This window comes from Bacillus rossius, chromosome 5, assembly GCF_032445375.1.
Source record: "Bacillus rossius redtenbacheri isolate Brsri chromosome 5, Brsri_v3, whole genome shotgun sequence".
Taxonomy (NCBI): Eukaryota; Metazoa; Arthropoda; class Insecta; order Phasmatodea; family Bacillidae; genus Bacillus; species Bacillus rossius.
Window position 1 is genome coordinate 76,696,498 of NC_086333.1, and position 17,620 is coordinate 76,714,117.

At 38.6% G+C, this 17,620-nt stretch overlaps 1 protein-coding gene across 2 annotated transcripts; it reads right to left on the reverse strand.

Moving 5' to 3' along the window:
* Positions 1–1,265: 1,265 nt before the first annotated feature.
* LOC134532039 (uncharacterized) lies at positions 1,266–16,074 on the reverse strand. Of its 2 annotated transcripts, none has more exons than XM_063368179.1 (3): positions 15,927–16,074; positions 10,501–10,963; positions 1,266–6,742 (listed from the first exon to the last, which is right to left on the reverse strand). In XM_063368179.1, the coding sequence occupies exons 2-3, from the start codon at positions 10,893–10,895 to the stop codon at positions 6,331–6,333; spliced, it is 807 nt and encodes a 268-aa protein (XP_063224249.1). In that variant the 5' UTR covers positions 10,896–10,963; positions 15,927–16,074; the 3' UTR covers positions 1,266–6,330. The 2 variants fall into 2 exon arrangements, with proteins under 2 accessions (XP_063224249.1, XP_063224250.1); XM_063368180.1 differs by having other exon boundaries at positions 15,924–16,074.
* Between the last annotated feature and the right edge of the window lie 1,546 nt (positions 16,075–17,620).

The following is a 17,620-nucleotide window of genomic DNA, read 5'->3' on the forward strand; positions in this document are numbered from 1 at the left end:
CACCCCTGTCTCAGCACTTCTCTTGCATACAGGCCGCTGTGAACTCCTATTGGCCAGACCGCCACCCCCACTCTCGACTGAGGGAGGGTGGAGGTCGGCTCGTACCATCCGTTTGGATGTCGATAACCCAGGTATACACGCAGCAAGCAGCCTGTTTCTTGCTTCCAGCCATTAGCGCCCGTCTGAAAACTTGAAACTACTAAAGACAGGTGGAACTCCCTTGTGCATAGCAGCAGCTTAGCATGTTTTTGACCTGACTATTTTTATGTAATGTTGTTTAAGTGTGAGATCTAAAAAATATATTGCGAACAAGGTTTTTTTTTATAAAACTTTAATAGTGTTAGAATTTGTTTGTACAGCTCGAATCTTGCATTTTTAGTAGTTTGCTAACACAGTATATGCTGGTAGTATGTTTATAATTTTTAGTCGTTTAAGTCAGGACAGTTTGGGCGTTGAACAGTTACTGCCACCGTCTAGACAGATGCATCTTCACTGTATGCACAGTCAGTGCTTGTGGTGAACGGGGAAAATGCAAGGCACCACATTGAAATTCACATGTGGGCTCTCCAGCTTCTGACATTCTGCTTTGATGTCGATCACGTGCTGTGCAGGGAGAACCAGCTTCCTGACTAGCTTTCCTGCCACTCTCACCCGAGTAACGTCTTTTTGGAAGACAACCCTGAGAACAAGCTCCTGCTAAGTCAACCATACCCTGACCAGGAACCTCTTAATGGGAAAATATATATTGACTGTTGAATCATTACTTTTGCGGATCAAAATTTTAACTACAGGATATAATGAAACGGCTCCAATAAAAGCAAAAAAGACTTGAAAAAAAATCATGCAACTTTACTCGTAATATTAAAACATATAATTGTATATTTGTTTTCCCTTAAATGAATGAAATCAGTCTGTAAATACTTTCTACAAACAAACGGCATTGTATATATGTTGGCCTACAATTTATTTCTACGTTTTTATGTTAAATGAGGGTGGCAAAAATTGTAATGAGTATATTTTAAGTTGTAATTATTTCTTTTTATGACTATAAATTGTAAAATTAAGTATTAAAGGATAGTGTTACTATTATTATGTTTTATTTTTTGGTACCTATGCGTGGCGTAAATTCAGTGATGTTCAAAAAAGCAATATACAGTACACTCTCGATTATCTGCGAAATTAAGTGGCAGGACCACCGCGGATAGTGAAAATTGTGGATGATCCGCAAAATAGCCGAAAATGGGAAACAAAAAAGAAAACATTAATTTCAACTTAAAAATATAAAACTTTATATCAGTAAAAGTTACAATTAACAGTAAAAAGTTTTTAAATGATGCTAAAATTTTAGTATTTTACTGAATTATTAACATACAATACATTTCAGTAATGTAAACATAAAAGTGCTCAACCTTACGACCAGAAACACAGCACGACAGAGACAAAAATAGCAACGCAGGCCAGCCTACTGCGTGAGTTCCGAGAGGGCCTGTGGCGTTTACTGTATACTGCACACAATACTCGTCAGGAGAGTTCAAATTTGCTCACTTGTAATAAAATACATACAGATTTACATTATGTGCTGTATTTTTTCGTAGCATGCGCGGATAATCTGCACCGCGGATCATAGGGAGTTTACTGTGGATCCACCATATTTTCGAGATTTCTGTGCAGATGGCAGCACAGTGATTACACATTTCCATTCATTCGACTTTACGTTCCATTCACGAAATTACACCTACTAAATGCCATATACTGAGAGCTGAGATGATGCACATCAGAAACACAGAGATTCAGAAGCATTTGACATTGGCTAATTTTGGCTTGTTTATGTGTGTGTTTGTGCATTTATAGTTCTTGTCTATTCTTGTGGTTTCTCTATGACATACAGTGAAAACTAACAATGGCATATGTTCATTAAAATGTTAAAAATAGTGTTCATACATTGAACAAAAATCACAGTTTTTTCTTAATCAAATGAGCACGACACACCTTTATCATCAACTAGAAACTGCTAAGTAATTGGCACCGTTGATATTTACAGATATTAGTCTTGCAGGTTTTATAACACACAGTAATGATGTTTTAAAAAATTAGTGAACTGATTGCTATGGTAATAAAATTATGAATATTTAAGACCAACAAGTCTAAATGGACAGTAACATATAATTTTTTCCTAACTGCAAGAAAGTTTCAACAAACATAACACCCACAATACCATATGATGAGCAAATCATACAAATCAAATTACAAAAAAAAGTTTTTCTCAAAAATATTTTATTTATTTTTGGAAAACATGTGACAAAATGCATAACTATTTTAATAATAATGCTTCACTTCCACACTAATACTGACTTATCTATAAAACATGGAGGTAAGATGTTAGTATGTTCAATCCTTATCACATTTTTTTTCCATTCTAGATAGCAAAACATGTTTTAATTGTAACAAAGTTTAATACTACCTAATTCCTTGCTGATCTTTTAACAATATTCACTTCATAGTGGCATTTTTTAAGATTCTTGCCAGAAAGTTCCTTAACCAAATGCCATCCAGAGAGATTAAAAATTTAGAACATTCACCCACTCCGCAGACTTATAACTCTGTGCTACAACAAAATCCAGCAGTTTTTTCACAAACAGTGGCAGGTACAGGAATTTATTTCGAGAGGGTTTGGAAAAAAATTTTTTTACATTTTTAAAAATTTACTTCAACAACAAAGGGTTTAGACAGTTACATTATCATTTCCAATATGCATCACTGCCACAGTAGTTTGAGATTCAAGGCTTTGTGACAACTTTCACCTTGCATCAATCAAATTAACACTGCCTTCCCCGAGATCTATCATACATATTTCTTCATACTTTTAGGGGGGATATATCCTCCCCTTTTTTTTTTTGCCACTGTTCACAAAGGCTGCCATACTCCTATGCACTATCAGAGCTACATTGTGGTGTCAACACAACTAGAAGTTATATACACTGATGGCAACTACTGTGCAGTAATGCATCAACACAGCCTTCAATCACCATGGGCTTAACACCAATACATATTCATGCTGCACATTTAATTGCATACACAGTGCACTCCAGCGTGTGGAGTGTGTAAGTTGTACATATGTAACGTACATTACCACCCAACACATAAGAGCGAATGAAAAGAATCATGTTCATTAGAATTTGAAAAATAATGGTTAGTTTTATAAGCTGTCATTTTAACATTATGTGAGAAATAATGTCAGATTGTTATATATTTGTAATATGCTTGATATTTATATTAATTATGTGTATCAAACTTGAATAAAATATTAAATTATAAAATGATTTCTCACATTTTATGAAATTGCACATGTGGTTTATCCCAAAATAATTTATATTGAAATTGACACAGATCCTTCCTGTGAAAAGTTACACATTACAAAGTCTTGCTTGTTCACCCAACAGCTTACTGGAAAAGGTAATTTTATATTTAAAAGTTATCTTGACAGGTAGAAAATAGTTAAGATAAACTGCACTGTACTATAGAACTGAAGGTGATATTCTTCAAACCTTTTAACACCACACACAGCTACAACATAGAAAATATAGGAATCACAAAATTATTTTATTCATGACTATTTAAACTTAAATTCATAGTTTTTTTAATTAATTAAAGTGACATACAAATAACTACAGCAGAACTACTACTACTGAAACTACGGCAGAACCCCAGTATAAAAAGTTCTAGTTATTTTGTCACTGTGCAAAAATGGCCCAAGACCCATGTAACACCCGCACCCTACTTTTTCGAACCCGATTTTTTTAAAAAAAGGTGCGGATGGTACATGGGTTTATACGGTACCTACATATGTATAGGTTTGCACTTCAGATAGGGGCCTTACAATCGCAGGCAAACGTTTTTCAAATTTTAATATTTTGAAATTATTTTGGGGCCTTAGATTCTCTGACTAGACCAAGGTACTACACCAATACATGGTTACAATTTGACTATCAAATCACACGAGTTTAGTTTGCGAATTACATGTTTGGATGAAAGAGAGATAAGGAAAAAATGTTTTCTACTTGCTTTGCGAGACTGCTATGAAGTTGTGAAATGCAAGCCTGGAAGTTACTGTCTAGGTCCAGTAGTAATCAAAATTCAGAACACTTTAAAAATTTCTTTTAATTCACAACTATACCGAACTTTGCATTTCTAAAACAGTCTGTGTGTATATATATTCAGTAAAGAAGCTTTAATCTGGCATGTTAGGACGTTAGCCGTGCCGGATAAGTGGTTTTGTCAGATTATCAAACATCAATATAGTTTTAAAGAAAATCTAAAATTAAATTAACAAACTGCACAATGATACTTAAAACCTAGCTGCTTGTGGTACGAGAAAAATGCATCAAATCTGGACCAGCTAAAAATGCTGAATCCAACTGAAAAAAATCTAAATGCACACATCTCAATGGTTGTTGGATTACTAGGGAGCAGGTTATATAGTTAGTTGCAATAAAACAAAAGCATATCATTACACCATATAAAACCTAAATGCAAATGCAAATTAATACACCATTTGGCAACAAATTGCAATTAAAATCATGAAATCAATCAGTGGTTTGACAAATCTGAATTCAAATTACAAAAAAACATAACCTTTTACTGCAGTAAATTCAATGCTTTTAAGTTTGAAGCAAAATGTATGAACTGAATGGGTTGGAAAAAATTAATATATTTTACTCTGTACTGCTTCAAACAAATTAATTAATTGTAAAAGTGCATAATGTTTAAGTCAAAATGGGAATATTTGAGATAAAAAAGGATGTATCAAGAAATATTTTAGTTCCATTTTTGTTGAATAATACACTATCTTTATGAAGTAAGACAATGTATAAAAATAAAAAAAGTTAAAACCAAAATCTTTTGTTTTATAAACAAAAATTAACACAAAAAAAACCATAAAATCTTGCCTACATACATATTAAATAATGTGGTGAAGCAAGGAGTGATGCCTGTAATACAAAAACCACTTACACATGAATAGCGTATTAAAACTACCCAAGGTAAAAATTCACAACCCTGCTTCTTAAAAGAAATAATTCTTGATAAGTTCATGGATGAGGAATGCTCAATATCTTGAAACAAAATGTTCCAGGAATTAAAATAACATGGACACTAAAGAAAAAGTAACCTAAACAATAAATATTGATTACATTTAGTACCCTTTAACTTTAAATCAACAAGACAATTGCAAATGTGTATGAACTAACTGCACTGGCAAAAACTTAAAATTTTGGAGTAGATATGCCTTAGTTGAGAAATGTAAACAGTCAGCAAAGTTGAATCATGCAGACCTTAATTCTCCTACAAAACAGTGCAGACATTTCAGTAAAAGCACATCCAGAACAATAATGCATTACTATTTTAGAGAAGAACAACAAATTGATGATATGCATTTAGATTTTAAATAGTTTAGTTGATATTTTTACAGTGTTCATTCAGGGAAAATTTGAGCACAATGATGAAGGAATGTGTAGGCAAATGAAATAAAATTTAAAAATTGTCATTAACTGAACAAATTATGATTTGATTTATTAGTAAAATAATTATAGGTTGTCATATGTACTACCTTTTTTATTCTCAAGAATATAGATGACGTAATATAGTTTGCAACATGACCTCAATATTAACATATAAGTGAAAGGAATTAAATGAAAAAAAAAAAAAAAAAAAAAAACACGACAACTTTACAGAACCCTTATAATAATGTTTTTAAAATTATCAAGCCTGCCAATAAACTTATACATGTGCTTAAAGTATGGCATTATAAAATAAAAAGTTTTAAGCAACAAAAATCAAGGCAATTTTTTTTTCTTCTAAATAAAAAACTATCACCCGACACTGCTGAGAGACACTGACATTGAAGTGGCACATTTAGAGCCATCCATTGTCTATGCTTTGTATGGTAGTCAAAATTTTTCACAGAAGTGAAGACTCTTGCTTTACATATAAAACACGAGCTGTACAAAATTTTCAAGAGTTGATGGCCACTCAGCAACTTGTTATGCATTCGTAAATTTTGTCAACCACGGTTGATGGGGAAATAGTACAACAGGTGTAACCAACAACAGATGCGATGTACACCATGGCTACGTGTAGTATTAAAACTGAGGATTTTAACAACACAAGTTTCTCTTGACCAAAAAAAAATATTACATCATGAACAAAGTAAAAAAGGATGAACAAGTATAACAACTTAAGCCACACTTAAAGGAAAAGATGTACAGGAGCTGGGCAGGAGACGTGAGTACAAAAACAAACGGTCAATGCACCAGTGAGAGCGTGCACACAACCTCACGAGCTGGAGAACTTGCCCCTGCCGCGGGGCACCGCGATGGCGTCCCGGCCGGAGACCACGAACCCGGGAGCTCTCGGCTCGGGCTGCCTCGCCTCCCGGCGCTCCTTCTTGTGGCTTCCTCGACCGACCGCCACCCAGCCGTCTGCCTGCTCGTCGGCCGGCCCCGGGGGCTGGTCCAGCTTCAGCCGGCCCATGGCCCGCTCGACCTCCTCCGACGCCTCGCCGCGGCAGGGGGCCCCCCGGCCCGCGCCTATCACCTGGGACACCTCCGCGCGGGGCTGCCGCAGGGGGGCGGGGGCCGCCAGGGGCTCGCGCGCCCGGCCCGACACGCTCATCCCCACCTTGCCCTGCTGAGCCAGCTCCTGGAAGCGCTCCACCTCGTGCTGGCGGAACTCCCGGCGCTTCGACCTGCAACACGGCGGGGCGCGGTGGAACACACCAACCTCGTGTCGAATCCTAGGGCCGGCGGCAGCACAATCAGGTGATAAGCGACCATGATATTCCCGTAGTGGAGATTTGCCTGGATAAGAAGGTCATGAAAGGCAGAAGCAGGCAAATATGGTTGTATGGGAGGGCGGTACAGACAAGAGTGGAGGCGTTTCTGGAAGAGATATTCGACCAATGGAGGGTAGGCATCGATGTACAGGAACTGTGGAAGGATTTTAAAAAGGTGGTGGGAGATGCTCAAGAGCAATATTCAGCAGATTCAGAGAACCAGTACTACATGGTGCTGACATGTATGCGTCTGTGACCTACGTATATGACAAATGGTCGGGGGGGGAACCAGGACTTTCCTCAGCAAAGCCATTGGTTTACATCACCCACAGAGAAACAAACCTGATCACCTTGGTAGGGTATAAGTCTTCATTCACACATTCATCTTAACTACAGAAGCTAAGCAACTACTATTTACAAACAATTTATTTTTCTTTTGTTATCAAGGTTGGCAAAGATGAGTTTTAACCATGGAACACTCTTTTTAAATCTCCTGGTTTTACATTTTCCTGCAGTTTGCCACATTGGTGAACTGTACTGCACATTTACAGTGTTGTTAAAAGTACTCGGAAAAAGTAATTGGGCTCAATTACAATTACTGTGGTGACAATGTAACTAATTACAAGTAAAAATTACTTTACATAGAAGTAATCAGTAAAATTACAATTACAATTACTTTCCGCTACCATTTTAAAACTGAATTACGATTCAATTATTTTACACACTGTTACATTAATAAATATACATACATATATGTTTTGTTAAAAAAAATGATTTCGTCTAATGATTAAATTTATTATCTTTAATTAAATGAATAATATTTGAGGACAAACTTGCTTGAATAACATCAAAAGACTTCATACAAGTAGCTACCTGTAATAAAAGTAACACTAAATTTTGGAATTGACCTTACAAAACAATTGCATTATAAAGTTCTCATCAGATAGATTCCCTCTTTTGATGGCAAAAACATCTTTACCAACACTAAAAAGACGCTCATTATTAACGACTTCTTCAGCATTTGAATTTGTCGCAGTATCACTTCGGTTACCTATACCATCCATGATTGCTATGCGTTTGAGAGTAGTGGACACAACACAAGTAAACAAAATGAGAACAAGAAGGCAAATATATATAGAACCTGACAAGCCACTTCTGTGCTTTGTCATTTTTGATCATAGATGTTGTGCATACGATCGTATCACTACAAGCTTAAAATTATAAACTTTACTAATACAAAAATTTATGTTCTTCTTGTTCTTAATTGTTATCATTAAACGTTCCGAGAATAAAAGTAACGGCAAGTAAATATAAAGTATCGATTACCTCAATGTATCGATTACAATTAAAGTTATGTATTCCGATTACAAGTAGGAATTACATTTTTTAAATGTAATTCGTTACAAGTATAAATTACTTGAAAAGTAATCGTTACAAGTAATCCGATTACTTGTAATTCGTTACTTAACAACACTGCACATTTAGTGCTTAAATGAATAAGTAATTATAAATATATATTTCATACCTAATTTTCTTCTCATAATTATGGTACAGCAGAGTCCCACTAATCCGAATCGCACTCTTCCAGACACCTGCTTAGTTCAAATGGTATTTAAAAAAAAAATACTCAATTCTGACGACCTCAATTGGCTACAATGAGAAAGTGCAGACAAAGAAATTTAAAAAATCAATTTTTTACCCATATTAAACTTGTATTATGTGCATTTTAAGGCAAATTCCGTTTAATCAGGACTTTCAGTGATACAGACAGGGTCCGGTCCCATCTTGTCCGGATTAGTGGGACTCTTCTGTGATTAAACACACACAAAATTAATGCACAAGTTTAATTCTTAACAGCTAACGAGTAACGACCAACTGCCAAAAGGCAAACCTTGCAAGACTCGACCCAGACTGAAGTCCTCCAGAAATTAGGTTTTCTCCACTATTTAATAAGCAACACAAAGTGCCACGTGATCAAATGCTAGGGACCAAGTAATTTTGGGCAATGTTGATTCTGATTGACCAAAGGGTACACAATGAATTGTATGTGAAAGTGCTTAAATTTGTAGAATAGTAAGTTATATTTTATCAGAACAGAATAGTAAAGCTAACGTCTTCATTATATCCATCATCATCAACTGCTTCCAGCCTGCGGCCGGGTCAGCAAAGTAAAATGCCTCCGTTTTCCTTAGTCACTCCACCATTCCTCATCCTTCACTCTGTTCCTCTTCTCTTAACTATCTGCTCTTCCTATCTCTTTCCTTAAGTCTTCCTTGAGCTTTCTACCTGTGTACTTCAACTCACTCATTTTCCTAGGCAGCCTCTATTTTCCCATTCTCTGGACATGGCCATACACCTTAGAATCACTTTTTCCATAATCTCATTTAAATCATGTACTTCATCCCATTCCTGATCCTGTCTCATCTCGTAACTGCCAACACACTCCTCATAAGCTTCACACCTACTGCTCTGATCTTACCAGCATCTCTCTCATCTACAGTCCAAATCTCTGCTCCAATAAGTTACTATGGGCACGCACTTGTTTTCACTTTAATGGCCCCTCCGTCTTCCATACCAAACCTCTCACACCCCTGCAAAATGCATATACGTGTACTCTCCTAACTATTTTCTCCTTGATTTTGTCCTCTCCTCCAATACACTATATTCTTCCTATATACTTAAAGGTTTCCACCTGTTTTGACTCAACACCAACTAATTAATGCATCTCCTGACTATAGTCTTGTTCCTCGTCATGACTATCATTTCACTCTTTTTATCGCTGAATCTCTTACCACATTATCTCACTTTCACATTTATTCCAATTATAACTTCGCATAAAAGAAACGTGTCTAATTATAGACCCATTTCTCTTTTGAGTACATTTTCTTAAGTATTTGAATTTATCATGAAAGAGAGGCTCATAAATTATCTAAAAATAAAATGTGAATTTAAGAAGAACAAAAACAAACTCGGCAATAGCAGAATGTAATTCTATCTTAGGTAAGATACAATTCAGAACACTATAGGCATATTCGTAGATCTGTCCAGAGCATTCGACACTGTTAACAAAAAAAAATCTAATCACCATCAGAGTTGGTCTCTAAATTTGATTTATTATGAAAACAGATGAGTTTTCAACTACACATAAATTTGTGATTAAAATACAGACTATTTTCACACAAAGAAAGGCACTATAATTAAAATTCAACCTTGTTTGGTTAACACCATTTTTATCAATTTTCCTGTGTTTTCCTAATATTGAAGAAACCTTCTTAATTCCCTGAAGTTTCCAGATGTTGAAGACACCTTTTCAATTCCCTGAGGTTTCCAGGTGTTGAAGACACCTTTTCAATTCCCTGAGGTTTCCAGATGTTGAAGACACCTTTTCAATTCCATGAGGTTTCCAGGTGTTGAAGACACCTTTTCAATTCCCTGAGGTTTCCAGGTGTTGAAGACACCTTTTCAATTCCCTGAGGTTTCCAGGTGTTGAAGACACCTTTTCAAATCCCTGAGGTTTCCAGATGTTGAAGACACCTTTTCAATTCCCTGAGGTTTCCAGGTGTTGAAGACACCTTTTCAAATCCCTGAGGTTTCCAGGTGTTGAAGACACCTTTTCAATCTCCTGAGCATTTCCCTGTGTGCATGAACCCTGTTGTGTGGCCGAGACTCACTTTGGCGCAACGCAGATGGTGCGCAGCACGGCCTCGCTGCTCGCCTTGAGGCTGGGGTCGTAACCCGTCAGGGGCCCGTCGTCCCAGTCCTCCTCGGGCGGGGGCAGCTCCGTCCTCTGCGTGAGGGGCGAGGGGTTGGGGTTGCATACGGCGTCCGGCTGCAGCACGAACTTCTCGAACAGCTCGCGCTTGTCGCACTGCTCCGTCATGTGGAAGTGGAGCAGGGGCTGCTTCACCCAGTGCGTCGAGTCGTACAGGCACTGCACCAGCTCCGAGCCCGGGTTGGTCGCCACCACGCACTTGGCCAGGTGCACCGCCATGCGCGACCGCCGGATCATGTGCGACTTCTGCAGCGGGCACTGCTCCAGGGGGTCGTCCGGGTCGTCGATCATCATGGCTGCCACCACGAGCGCACGGGTCAGACACCTGAGTTCGCACAGTCCCGCAGGAACGACCAACGACCCTGTGTAAAAATAAATGAAACAATCAGGGCTTAGTGTCACGTCCAGTGGCGTAGCCAGGATTTGTGTATGGGGGGTGTTAAGACCGTATTAAGGCAGGGGGTCCGGGGGTCCTCGCCCGGGAAAATTTGGATTTTAAGGTGTAAAATAGTGCTATTTTAGCAGTTTTCGGTACTTAAATTTAAATATTGTAATGGTAAAAATTTTATTAATTTTAATATGAAATTTTTTAGAGTGATGAATAAGAAATTAATTAAAGATTTGGTGCTAAAGGGGAGGGGGGGGGTTGAACCCCTAACCCCCCCCCCCCTGGCTTTGCCCCTGGTCTTGTCGGCATAAGTCTTAAAGATTATGACTGGAGACAGAACAGACTGAAGCACCGATGGAATGAATATATTAAGATTTATTTTATCGTTTAGAGGTTTCTGCAAAAAAAAAATATTTACAATTTTTTTTTATTGGTCTACTATTCCTTGTGGTAGTTATGTTGAAACAGGACGCCAGGTTTCTTACATTTTGATTATTTGTAAAACGTGTAAAGATGAAGTGATGTATCCTCGTCAGAAAATCATTACCGGCAAGTTAACTACATGCGTTTCCATTTTGGAACAACGTGTCAAGTATTGTAGTTAATTAGTAATGAAAATAGTTTTGTAGGAAGTCTAACTGGTGTTTTCATGACTGCAACAATAAAGCAAGGTTAAGTTCCCAAATAATCATTCTAACGGTCACCAGCAAAGTAACGTGGGTGACACCATGAATGCGTACCTACTATGTTTACAAACAGCTTGCCTCAATAATGACAAAGTACTTAAAATCAACACTTGTCCTGTAGTGAAAGATATCAAGTGATGTAACAAAGATACCTACATGTTATAATTTTTGAATAAAAATCATATTTATCTTGTTTTTAATGGTTATTATTTCACAACTACGCTGAATTTCATGGCCCTGCCCACTAGCGTGTTTCTCAGTATTCTACTGAGAGAAAAAAAAATGAGAAAAAATTTTAAAAACTGCGGCAAGTATCTTTGTTATAGCAATTGATACCTATCGCTATGCAAAAGGTTATGATTTGGTAAAGGTCCATATCACGTATCAAAGTTTATCCCTTGATCCTGATGGCATAATCCTGTTTAAATTGATCCTGTGGTACATGATGCTTGCTATTTAATTTAGTACATTGAAAGATCCTGGACATAACAAAAATTGTAATGTAACAATAAATTATAATTTTACTATCAAATGAAATAAAAAATCAAAAATTGCATCTTTCTTACTTACTAATATTGGTTGTATTGGATATTTTATAGTTATGTTCAGGATCATTTGACGTACTGAATTAAATCAGTAAGCATCGTGTAACACAGGATAATGCCCTCAGGATCAAAGGAATAAACTTGGATACGTGATACAAAACTTTTACCTCATTATTAATAAAATACATACTTAACACAAACAGATACCCACACCTTGTTAATATGGTGCTAATGCTATACTGATGTAAATACACCACCTCACCTATTAACGTTATGTATCATTGAAATAAAACAATTTGAAGGCCTTTGTTTTTTTTCTTGGGTTAAACCTATACTAATACATCCATCTAGGTATGTCACCCTACCTAAATTTAGATACTCCAGTACAACATACAATATCTCGTTAAAATTAGTTTTTTTTTTTTTTTTTTTGTATTTTATTTGTACCCAGAGATTTTAACTTAAATATGCCTATTCAAAATACAAAAAACAGATATGACTTCCTTATCAAAATTTTACCTTTATTCTTACGAATAACACTTGCTACTTCATATATTTACAGATATTTAAAAGAAAAATGTGAGTAAAATCATAGGATTCATTAAAAAAAAATTATTCAGTAGTCCACAATATCAATGTTCCTCATGACACAAGACACCGAAATTTTCTTAATTTCAAAATTTTTATTTCAACATCACTGCAATATAAATATTATTATTATTATTATTATTATTATTATTATTATTATAGCTGCAATTGACTACAGAAGTGCCCGATGGCAAGCATTCTTCCTACTTTCCCCGCACTCTTCTTCTGAACTGATCCACACTCCCAGCCGACACACACTACTCCTCCAGCCTATTCCATTCCCCTACCGTCCTCACGGCCATTGCATTTTTTCCCCTTTCTGTTCTCCTCTCTTTGAAAACATTCCTAGTATTTTCCTTCCTACTTCTAGGCATTCCCATTTTGACTCGTCTCCCCAGCTCTCCCCATCCTCCCACTCCACTCAGCACTTGGTACATCTTGACCAGTCTCTCCTTCTGTCTTCTATCCTTTAAGCTCTCCCATCTCAATCCTATCATCATCTCCGTGGTACTGCACTCCCCCTTCCCTTCTCTGTCCATTATCCTCCACTTGCCCTTCACCCATCTAGCTGCTCTCCTCTGCACCCCCTCCAGCTCCCTCTCAAGTACTGACGTGTATGGGTCCCACACTGCTGCGGCATACTCCAGCATGGGGCGGACCATAGTTTTATAGGCCTTATCACGTAGGATGCTGCTTCCCCCCCTGAGCACTCGTCCCAGCATGCCCAGAGCCTGTCTGCTCTTCTTGACTACCTTGTCTACCTGCTCCCCCCACCCCAGGTTACCTTGCAGCACCACCCCTAGATATTTATAACTGGTGGCCTCACTTATCACGTCTCCCCTCCAGCGACATTCCCTCCGGTCAATCTTGCTCTTCCTGGTAAACCTGACCACATTTGTCTTAACCACATTTATTTTCAAGACATTATTTTCCACCCAATCTTTCAACCTTTTCAGATCATCCTGTAGCCCATTCCTCTCAGCATCCATGTATACTACACAGTCGTCTGCAAATAGCCTGATATGCCCTTTTATCTCCTCACCTACATCGTTCATCATTATAGTGAAGAGCAGTGGGCCGAGCACACTGCCCTGCGGCACCCCTGACGTAACCCTTCCTTCCTCCGACATCTCCTCCTCCACACGTACCCTCTGTGTCCTGTTGCTTAGGAAGTCACCAATCCAACCCACCACCCTCCTGTCACTTATAGCCCCCTCCACTTTCTTCATCATTTTCTCATGAGAACTTTATCAAATGCCTTTTCGAAATCGATGAAACAGGCATCAATCTGCAGTCCTTTATCTACCCCCTCCACCAGCTCCTCCAACAGGCTCGCCAGCTGAGTTTCACATGAATATCCCCTCCGAAATCCATGCTGTCTCCTGTCAATCCACTGCCTTTTGTCCAGTTCCCCTACTACATGTCTGTGCACTAACCTCTCCATTACCTTACCTACTGCAGACGTGATGCTAACTGGTCTATAGCTGGCTGGGTCCTCTTTGCTACCCCCTTTCTTGTGTATAGGTACCACTACCGCCTCCTTCCATTCTTGTGGCAATTTGCCCTCCTGCAGCGATCTACTGAATAACAACTCCAGGTACACTTCACCATGGCTCCCCCCCCCCCCCCCCCCAGCTTTACCATCCCATTCCCTATGCCATCCTTGCCTATGGCTTTCATGCTGTTTAACCTTTTCACTACTTTCTCAATTTCTTCCTTCCTGATCTCCAGCCGTTTCTCATGTCACCCTGTACTTGGCTGAGCGTGTTTCCTTTCCTACTGTTTTCCCTTCTCTAACACTGACATGTACTGAGTGGCCAACATGTTTGCCTTTTCTTTGGATCTCGCTGAAATGTCACCTTCCTGATTCCTCAGAATCGGTACCCCTGTCCCTGTGCCCTTCGTGTTCCTAACAAACCTGTATAGCTTTTGCCAGTTGCCTTTGGTCCTCTGTACCATCAGGTCCCCGAGATATGCCTCCTTCGCATTCTTTATCTCTCTATTCAGCTCCTCTGTTGCAGTCTTCTTTCCCTCCTTTTTCCCCAACGCATATAACATTCTACCCTTTCTCTTTAGTTTCCGAATTTCCCTTCCATAAAAGGGTGGGTCCCGTTCCATATTTATCCTTTTTTTAGGTACATATTGACCTTGAGCATCTCCCACCACCTTTGTAAAATCCCTCGACAGTTCCTGTACATCGATGCCTACCCTCCACTGGTCGAATCTCTCTTCCAGAAACTCCTCCACCCTTGTCTGTACTGCCCTCCCATACAACCATATTTGCCTGCTGCTGCCTTTCATGACCTTCTTATCCAGGCAAATCTCCACTACGGGAATATTGTGGTCGCTTATCCCATCCACCACTTTAGAGTGAGTGGCTAGCTCCTCGGGTTTTACCAGCACTACATCCAATAGTGATCATCCAGCTCCCCCACCCATCCTAGTTTCATCTATGACCACCTGTTGTAACCCCTTGTTCACCAGTTTAGTTGCCCTCCATTGTCCCAGTGGCCCCGCCAGTTCCTTACCACACTGCCATTTGACCCCTGGCAGGTTGAGGTCACCTGCTACAACTACCATGCTGTCCTCCTTCAGCCTATCAAGCCTTTCGAGTACAGCCTCCACCTCTGTAACCCCATCACCCGGCGGCCTGTACACCGAAAACAGCTGCATTTTCCTCTTTTTCCCTGAGATCTCTAAATGCAGTATTTCTTCCTTTTTTCCCATCCATTTAACTTCTGCATCTAACTCCCCCAGAACAATAACCATTATCCCACCCTCTCTCCTGTTTCTATCCCTTCTAAAAACTATATAACTCCCTCTCCTTATTTCACTGTCTCCAAAATCCGCATCCAGCCATGTCTCTACAGCCACCACTATATCTGCCCCATAAAGCTCAACCACTGTCCAGAACTTGTTCACTTTGTTTAGTATACTCATATTTACTCTCTCCCTTTTTTTCCTTCCCTCTTCTCCTGTTTCTAAATGCACCCTCACCTCCTCACCCTGCTTGGAAACCTTTGTATGTTTATATCAAACAAAAATTATATGGACAGAATAAAATCACATACAAAATTAGTAAATAATTAACGAACAACCCAAAGTCAATCACTACTACCTGATAACGATGTTAGGCGAAAACTTTCAACAAAAAATTAAAATTTCAGGATAAATATTAAAAATAAAACATTAAAAACACAATTTTTAAACACAACATCATAACCCACGTGATACAATTTAACCAACAACCGTAGAACAAGATCCTCCCTCTCTTTTCTATGAACAAGATGTAGGAAGAAACAACTTAGATATCATAAATGTTTTGAAAGCAAATATAAATTATTTAACTTTGTTAGAAAACTTTGATTTAGATACACATAATTATTCCAAATTAATTTATTTGAATCCTATTTGATCAGATTTTATAAAAATTTATTTTAAAACAATGTTTGATTCTTTTTTATTTGTTAATTTAATACAGTTTTAATTTTATAATAAATATTGATGTGAGTCTGTCTCCTAATATTTTTTTATTGTTATCGGCTTTCGCCCACAAACAGCATTAGATACACACAAGGTGATAAAACCGGAGTGAACTGCGTAACGATTAGCTAACACAACCAGGACCTCATACAAGTACATTCACACATCGGATAGAGTCACGCATGAGCAACAAGCAATAGGCGGAACACACTTATTCTTTTAACAAATAAACGGGAAGTGTGGGGATACCTGACAGGAGCTTATAATCTATCTCCTACAAAAACACAGTCATGTTAGGACGTTGCTCAAATGTCGGCGATGTTCTGTTTTTCCCGGCACAACTGTCGAAATAAGGCCTCCCCAGGAAGGTGCAGTTAGGATTATTCAGCCCCTTTGACCACTGAACACATAGCAGCATCGGTAATGACTCTAGGTCTAGTATTCAAAGACAAAAAAATATGGTGCACTGTAATCTAACAGTTTTCTAAGTGCACGATAGAACACGGCCAGTCGCTTATTTTTATTGCACAGTTTTTGTTGTTCTATCCTTTGCCTATCTGTTGCCCAAATTTGGCAAATTTCTCACATGTGCAGAATTCACTTATTCGTTAGTTACGTCCAGATGGCTACCTCACATCTAGTATAAATTGTATATATTCAATTTCGGAAATTTGGGAGGATATACCAAATGTATTGGTTTGCTAAATTAAACTTTATATTAGCGAAACTATTCTGAAAAACATCAACCTTGGGGTCGTTCCCTTTGCTGCATTCATATACACCAACGTGTGTTCGCTGCATGCACACTGCCGCCATCCGAGTTCTCGTGTTCGAGACTGGGCGTGTATCCTAGCGGGAAAATAGTTCTTATTGAAATTGTGTTCCAAAGAGGGCGCCAGGCTAGCTCGGCGTCTAACCAAATTTGGGTTTCGTGGGTGTTTTGCCCCTGCGTGACCCGCTAGGACTGTCTGTGTAGCTCGTAGTTGGAGAGGTCCCTAGCTGGTATCACATCACAGGCCCTGTGCAGCATAATGCGCTGGTTCCTAGCTGGGATAGGGAGACTCAACACAATAACAAACACGAACTTGAGAACTGTCGATGACACGTTGCGCACGGAGTGTGCGAAGTGTACGTTTAATCAGGCGGACAGTTACAGTCGCAATTACACTTACATTAAATTTGCACGGCACACAAGGAATCGCCCTACAAAAATACACTTGGTTAAAAAAATAGTGCTCTGACGTACTGTTCCTAGTTTAAGTCCTCATGCCAGCCTTGGTTAGGGGGGGGGGGGGGGAGTTGATTGGAGACAGCCAATCCCGAAAGTGT

Coding starts and splice junctions, on each gene's coding strand:
- LOC134532039 (XM_063368179.1), bottom strand. CDS start 10,895: ATGATGATCGACGACCCGGACGACCCCCTGGAGCAGTGCCCGCTGCAG. Junction 6,743..10,500: donor ACCATCTGCGTTGCGCCAAA/GTGAGTCTCGGC, acceptor GCCGTGTTGCAG/GTCGAAGCGCCGGGAGTTCC.